Genomic DNA, 7,720 nt, shown 5'->3' with positions numbered 1-7,720 from the left:
GGAATAATTTACCGTTCAATCAGAAATTGATGCGTCCAAAGATGCATCTTCGAAATCTGGGGACATTTAAGTATTTCGCATGGTGGCTAAAAAACATATAGGATGTATTAAGAAATTCTCCAATCTTTTTTATTAAGAACACAACATGAGATATAGCAATAAATGACAACAAAGAGAGTTTGATGATGAATGCAATTTTTCATGTAAATGTCTTTTAAATAAACTCGGGACCATTACCGGTCGGTATGGTTTTTATAGTTTTTGAAAATCGAATTTTAATGAAGGACACAAGATTTAACAAGGTAAGCGGTTCAAGATTTGGCATGCATGAGATAAATCCATCAAAAACAGTTAAAAAATATTGATAACTCATTATGGAAGTTGTGGAATAAGGATTCCAAATGTCCATGTGAACCAATTCAAATCAAATATTAGAGTGAGATTGACTAGTTTAAAAAGGTAATCGTTTGTGTTAAGTAGATAAACAGGAATCACATGGGATAATGAACTTGGAAAAATTATATAAGAGAAAAACTTTATTTATTTCAATCGATAATGCCACCTATTACATATATATCATGATAGTATTGATGTTAGGGGAGGAGACAGAAGGGGAAAGCTTAAGTAGTATAATCCATGATGAAATGATGAAGATTAGCTACACTAATCATCTTCGGGGTAACATTCCCCTGTATAGTGCAAGAGATGGCTTTAAAGTTAACACTACAGTTGAGGGAATTAACCTAGCTACAGAAATGATATTGGTGCAGAATTGAGGAGTATACAAAACGTCCGGCAAGTAAAAATATTCATTAAATTTCATAAAACCAGGTGTAGGAAGAATACCCGATGATATGTTAACCATACTAGGGTAGAAAAACAACACTTAGGTGGGAAAAACAATCCCAAAAAGTATACCTCAATTTAGTCAACAAAAGTCGGACTCTATGCTCCTCAAGTTTCATTGGCCTTTTTACCAACATATTAAATTCAATTGCCTAAAATCTTCTAATTTCTTCTAAAAATAGTCAAAATCAGTCTTGAATAAATAATGTGCAGTTCAAGTGATACACTGGCACTAGAATAAGGAAATAGAATATGAAAATTACATCAAATTTACTCTGCAGGACAGTGACACACTGAACACTAGAGCATATAATAGCAAAGCAAATACACCTTCATTATTGACAAATGAGAATATTGCACTATAACTTTTTTTATAAGATTGATTATATTTGAATAAAAAAAATCAAATGACATCTTAATCAAACACATTCCAGCTTTCTCTCCCTTGCACATCATTTCATCAAACCCAGCAAAAATATCCCGAATGATGAAGCTGATGAGCTGAACAGCATGAAAGTGGAGGTGGGGTATATGGGTGGTTAATACGAGGGTTGTAAACTTATAACTCCAATATGGCCCACTAATCAATAAAAATGCATACCTCGTCCATAGTTACATTGCAAAGAAAAATCCGAACATACAATTTGAATACAATATACAGCCATGTACCATTGTGAAAACCCAGGAAACAATGTTTCCAACAATTTTTGTATTCCACTGATATCAGTTAACATCTTCTGTATTAGTATCATCTCATCAATCTCTGGCATTAGATACATCATCTGTTCTCCCCTTCTTTGCAGAGTTTTTTTGTTGCAATTCATCTTTCAGTCTTTGGATCTCCTGATCCTTCTCATCTAATTTATTTTTCAACATGAAAACCTGCAGGAAAACCCAATGGAGTAAGGTATGCATGCGCATGCAACCTTGCACAAATAAACAAGAATCCCATAGTTCCAAAACATAGTCTATTTGAAACAATTATTGATGACCATATATTTTAAAAGAATGAATATCAGAGAGCCAAGTGAGTCCTTGAAAAATAAATCATTCATAGTAAACCTCACTCAGAATACCAGATATTTAATAAAATTATTTTTTTAGGAAAAAGAAAATTGACCAATACTATGTTACCAATGACCTACAAGTGAAGCTCACACCAGTCCACCACATATTGAACCTGCCTAATTTTGAACCATAGCAGTTCAATCTACAAGTTGAGTCTATTCTTTAACTGCTACTAGTACTCCTTAATGTTCCTCTCTAATTGTTGTTTTATGAAAAACTTTGTTCATAATTCTATGTTGTTTTCAAACTTCAAAGTTACTTCAACTTCGTTTTATCAATGTTGCACCCTAACTTGCTAAAAACATTCAAACTGTACAAACTACATTTACACAATACAAATATGCCTACCGCCATCAATGCCAAATGACACTTATGGGCAGCAGTGGTTCAAAAAGTGTCAGTAAATGACTATAGTAATATTAACCAAAAGACATTACCTTAGGAAACTTATTCCTAATTTTAGTAGGGTACCATTTGACAGATTTAGCACTGCAAACGTTTTCTTTGAAAAACCTCAACCTCAAACGGAAGATCATAAGTTCCATAAAAAAGGGAACATGGTATGAACCATTTATATAAATCTTTAGTTCTTTTTCCCCATACATTAAGCACATAAAACTACCATCCTTTAGAGTTCAAGGATTCAAGAAAAATATATATATTTTTGAGAAATTGGTAGTTTTACATGTTTTCGACAATTTAGAAAAATCTATTTAAAACTCACATCTGCAATTAAAATTTATATATTATCACTATAATGTTTTTATAATCAAGTTTACCATTTTAAAAGATTAGGACTCTAAATACAAACAGTTTCACTCATTAGAAGATATTAAAGAATTTTCACTAATCCTACACAAGTTTTTTTCTAACTAGTAAATGTTAGTTGTTGGTTGTTATTTTGTTAGTGGGGGGAGTTGACCGCATGACCTCACTCATCACTATGCTTCCTCCCCTTAATCACCTTATCAATTTCGTATCTACACAAGCATTTACCTATCTCATATTAACATTTGTCAACAGTATAAGCCTTTTACCAAGACAAGTTTTGTTGAGGTTCGTTAACAGTTTCCTACAAGGTACAAAAATACTTATATGTATTTCTCATTAACATTGTTTAGTGAGAAAAATGTAAAGCATAATGGTGATGCAGACATGCAGTGAAATTTTTATATCACAATAAAATATGAAAGTAGGGATTAAGTGCAAACCATTTCATTGGATCTTTCCACATCATTGGTTAATCCATCCATATGCTTCTGCAACCCTGAAGAAAATTTTAAGCAGCAAATTTTAAGTATTAAAATTACACAAATTGCTAATACATGGAGAAATAAAAATAAAACGTCGCGCACGACATTACTATAAAGAATGTTAGCAATACACTATTAACACTGGGACACAACCCCTGTTAGAGGGATCGAAAAGAATTTTGCTCAATGTGTGGCAAGCATTTTTTGCAATATTTTTGCCAATGTATGTTTCATACACCTTCTCACTAAACAATGTTAGAGGGTCGAAGGATAAAAAATGTCAAACCATAATGGGATGAAATCACTCAACAACTAACCTTCAAATTGATTTCTGAGCTCGGAATTCTGGTCTTTCTGCAATGAAAGTTTCATTGCTAATTCATGCATCTGCAGCAGACCAAGAAAAGAAAAACAGAAAAAAAGGTGATATCATCGTCAATTCAGTAACAAATAATACTGACAAATAAATTAGGTAGATTAATCTGTGTAGATCTATTAATAGTTGATATGTGTAATGTTACTTCCATCCAATAAATGTGATAAACTTCTTTACATCATTTCAACATATGAACCAACTTTCAAATGAACGAGTTGAAAAAAACGACAGTTAAACTGAGATGTGGGTGAAGCAAATAAGATGGCAGCACCTTGCCTTCAGAAGCTTGATGCCCAATCTCTTCATTTTCCTCCTGCAGAGTTCTACATTTAGCCATTAGCAACTTCCCCATCTTGCTTTGGGAAGTAAAGTTTACAGCAGCAATGTTATCTTGCAACTCTTTTACTCTTTTGTCCTTTTCCGCAACTAAATTCTATGTTCAAATCAGAAGTCTTGTAAGAAAGAGTTGGAATAAACACCGAATCACCGATGTGAATAATGTGTCGATAAACTAATAAAATATATGTAGGAAATTGGGGTACATGAAATAAAATTGCAATAAAAATGTCCGTTAAGTAATAAAATATCATAAGCCACAAGAAAAAGTAATTGAGACAATAAATCTGGGCTATGAAGGTGTTAATATTAAGCATATCTAGAAGGTAAACACATTTCAGAATGCCTAACCTCTCAGACTTCTCTCCTTCAAACCAGATAATCAAACTAGAGAGAATGCCTAACCTCTCGGACTTCTCTCCTTTTTTTCTCACAAAAATCCATTCCATTTTCCTTTTGTAATAGACAAAGTAGTCAAGTGAACAAGTGATGGAACTACGATGATAATTCGGTCTAACATTAAAGGATAACAGTATGTTCCCTCACTATATCTCTGGGTTGATAAAACTAAGTTGACAACTTGGACTAACATTTTCCTAGTACAATCTGGGTTAAGGCTTTTACCCTACTTTCATCTATCAAAGAAACCAAACTTGATTTTAAAGTCAGGACAAAAGATGGGTAAGAGTGACTGACCTTTAACCGCGTAAACTCTTCATGAACTGCCGGATCTAGTAAGAACCTCCTTGCCTACATTTAAATAGCAACCATAAATAGGTAATAATATTTTGGGGAGAGCCCAAAAGGGAATAAAAGCAAATGCTACAACATACACCAAAGTTGATTTGGAAGTTATAAAGTTCAACTAAAATGCATGTAAGCAAGGAAGCCGCAGTCATGAAACAACAATTACCAATGTCTTTTCCCTCTAGGTGGAATTGGCTAGAGCCACAAAAACAGTATAGACAATTAAGTTATAAAAGTATAATAGGTCCGGTAGTCCACCTTTATCAAGTCCAGTGTTAGTACACCATTCCTCTGTGACACAGTGACAGCTATTGGATTCAGCCAATAAAGAAATAATATGCCAAAAGGATCTATCCTATGTCCAGTTATAGGTATTTTTTATTTACTACAGAACATTATATTGTTCAACTAGCCGTGGAATTCATGAGGAATGGTGTCTCCATTTCCATGAAGGAAGAACAACTTTCCTGATGTAATCTCAATTTTAAATAAATGAATTGGACTATAAAAAAAAAGCTTTTCACATAGCAGTTTAATATTCATGCTTTAAACTTGATATCTCTATTTTGCATGAAAGCGCCCCAACAAAATTGTGCAATCACTCCTCCTATTAAATGACAAACAACATAAATGCTAAAAAAACAAATACAAACAATGACAAAGTCATAAACAATATCCATGTGGCTCAACAAAGTTGGGAAACTATTTGACTTTCTCAAATTAATATGCATGAATAAGAATGAAAAATCGTCAATAAACAAATTTATCAATACCTGCATTGATGCTGGTTTGAGTTGAGCTTTGAGGTCCCGTACAGCAGACTGGAAAAGTTTGGAACGACGGGTAAATATAATAATAAAATTCAAATAATAAATTATTTTAACATACTTCGAAATAAACCACAAACATGTGTAAAATAATTATAATAATAAACAAAACAAAATTAAAATAATAATAATAATAATAATATATTTTAAAAATACAAACAACTGACATTTGTAAAATGAACGTAGCTTGCTTTAAAAATTCTGATCAAGATAAGACTCAACAATCATATGAAAAAGTTAAAATGTTAGGCCAGAATGAATAAGTTTTAAAGTTTCCCCGACTCTTGAACTCCATACGTTCCAATTACTTCTTATTCTGTTAACTATACATTCTCCCCAGGGGGCAAAATAAATAAAACAACACATCCAGATGCTATAAAGAACGCTATAAAAAACGAGAACCTAATTTTAGAATATTAGGTACCTTCAGCTCTGCTATCTCTTGCTCACGTTTAGCATATGTCACAATGAATGCAGCCTCCTTTTTCTTTGCCTTTTCAAGCTGATAACCATGAAAATGTTGAAAGGGTCAATAAGTATGACCAACGTATAAGGAACAATTTTGAAGCAAAAAATAGAATTTTAAATTCTGAAGGCTGAACCTGATCGCCTAAGGACTCTTCCGATGCTTTCAGTGCTTGGAGATAATTAATCACCAATTTGGGTACTAGAAACCATCAAGGGAAAATAATTGCTCAGGTAGTACACATTTAACAGTTAAAACATAAAACATCATTAAATAGAACTAGATCTTCAATAATAAGTACATTTATGATATACTCCTAGCAAATAATTTGCATACAAACTAACCCGGTGTGGTCCCAGCAGGTATGAATAGTTCATTTTGAAATGAAGAGCGCCATTTTTTAATCTCGGATTGTGCAGCCTCAAGTTCGTTCTAGAATATGCAATGATGAGATGAACAATTTTAGGAAAGGAAAAGTATGACTCAACCTAGACTAGAATTGTGCCTTTTTGCAGTCAAAAATCAACCGCAAACAATCAGACATTCAAAAGACTTATTTTATTAGAAATTAGACGCAAGTAAACAAAAAGAACCAGTTAATTTTCCAGTTATTAGAAGATCTGCTTCCACCTAAACTGTTATACATGTAACCTTTTTAGAGACTCAATAACTACAGTCAGTTTCCCTCAATAACAGAATTTCAAATTCTTTGAACAAACATTGGCCATTGCTAAAGAAAAAACATACCATGCACGAGTCAAGTGTGTCCTTACAATTCTGAAGACTGCAAAAAAAAAACATGAAAAAATTTAGGCACAAACAGTTCATTACATGCAATTTGTAGAACCAAAATATTCCTATTCCATGTCATCTATACTCAGATATACATACCTCTCGCGAAGAGACAAAATCATTCCAGTTGTGACGCCAGAAGCAGCCTCTTCTTCGGCTTTCGATTTCGACTGAAAGACAAAGGAGCACAACAAATTGCAATTTAGGTTTTTCAAGAAAAGGAATACTCTGAAAATTGGATAAAGAAAACTTTACCTTCTTTCCCAGAGGATCATTATCAAAATCTCCATCCTCATAATCAGGAGATGACCTCTTATTACCTATAGTAGCTAATTCATCATAAGAGTGGGTGAAACAATAAAAAAAACTGAATAAATAGCATTAACATGACCATTTTTTGATAACGAAAGGAAAACCTGGACGTGTGCCGCTAAATCCGCCTCCGAAATCAAATTCCTGCTGTTAGAAAGGAGGGAAAACAAAAGAAAGATCGTAAGTAAAACTAAACTACGAATGAGAAAGAAAATGGATAGGAGTGGGGAATTACGTCGTCGAAATGTGCAGGGGAAGTCATTGTGAAATTCAAAACCCTAGAAATTGGAGAGAAAGTGTGAGAAAGAGTGATGAATCAAACAAGTAGCTACTGCTACTACTTGGAAGCGAAATGAATGCTTTGTTTTGAATAATGCTCGGTTGAAAAACGAAATGAAATGTGTTAGGATTTTCTTTTGGCAAATTCTTTGGTTGCCTTTAGTTTTTGTAGGGTATCGGTTTTTAGTGTTAATTTATTTAAAATTTTATTTTTTAAAAGATAAAATAATATTTAAAAATGACTATGGTATTGAATATTTTTATTTGATTTGAGAAAAATATCGGTAATTAGTTAATTTAAGAGTACTGGATTGTGGTTTTTTTACAAAAATAACCTATTTTTTCAAGGAAATTTCCAAAATATCTTTGGTTTCAAAAAAAATCCCAAAATACTCCACTTTTAGGAGGAGTCTCCAAT

The 7,720-nt window shown here is 32.8% G+C and overlaps 1 protein-coding gene across 4 annotated transcripts; it reads right to left on the bottom strand.

Moving 5' to 3' along the window:
- Window positions 1–1,430: 1,430 nt before the first annotated feature.
- Window positions 1,431–7,459, bottom strand: LOC127073959 (FKBP12-interacting protein of 37 kDa). 4 transcript variants are annotated; one of them, XM_051015206.1, is made up of 14 exons: window positions 7,259–7,459; window positions 7,128–7,167; window positions 6,967–7,040; window positions 6,811–6,881; window positions 6,667–6,703; window positions 6,264–6,351; window positions 6,056–6,120; window positions 5,878–5,955; window positions 5,400–5,447; window positions 4,576–4,629; window positions 3,815–3,976; window positions 3,485–3,554; window positions 3,126–3,181; window positions 1,431–1,728 (listed from the first exon to the last, which is right to left on the bottom strand). In XM_051015206.1, exons 1-14 carry the CDS (start codon window positions 7,283–7,285, stop codon window positions 1,603–1,605), a joined length of 996 nt encoding a protein of 331 aa, XP_050871163.1. In that variant the 5' UTR covers window positions 7,286–7,459; the 3' UTR covers window positions 1,431–1,602. The 4 variants fall into 4 exon arrangements, with proteins under 4 accessions (XP_050871163.1, XP_050871166.1, XP_050871162.1 ...); XM_051015209.1 differs by having other exon boundaries at window positions 6,967–7,031; XM_051015205.1 differs by having other exon boundaries at window positions 7,128–7,170; window positions 7,259–7,458.
- Window positions 7,460–7,720: the final 261 nt, after the last annotated feature.

Source organism: Lathyrus oleraceus, chromosome 4, assembly GCF_024323335.1.
Source record: "Lathyrus oleraceus cultivar Zhongwan6 chromosome 4, CAAS_Psat_ZW6_1.0, whole genome shotgun sequence".
Lineage (NCBI taxonomy): Eukaryota > Viridiplantae > Streptophyta > Magnoliopsida > Fabales > Fabaceae > Lathyrus > Lathyrus oleraceus.
The sequence above is the reverse complement of the archived record's forward strand: the minus strand, read 5'-3'. Positions and strand labels throughout refer to the sequence as shown.

Excerpts from the sequence above, each read along its gene's own strand:
- LOC127073959 (XM_051015205.1), bottom strand. The coding sequence starts at position 7,285 with ATGACTTCCCCTGCACATTTCGACGAC. Across the intron at positions 6,121-6,263 it reads ACCTGCTGGGACCACACCGG|TACCCAAATTGGTGATTAAT; the intron begins GTTAGTTTGTAT and ends GATGGTTTCTAG. Across the intron at positions 4,630-5,399 it reads TCAAACCAGCATCAATGCAG|GCAAGGAGGTTCTTACTAGA; the intron begins GTATTGATAAAT and ends ATTTAAATGTAG.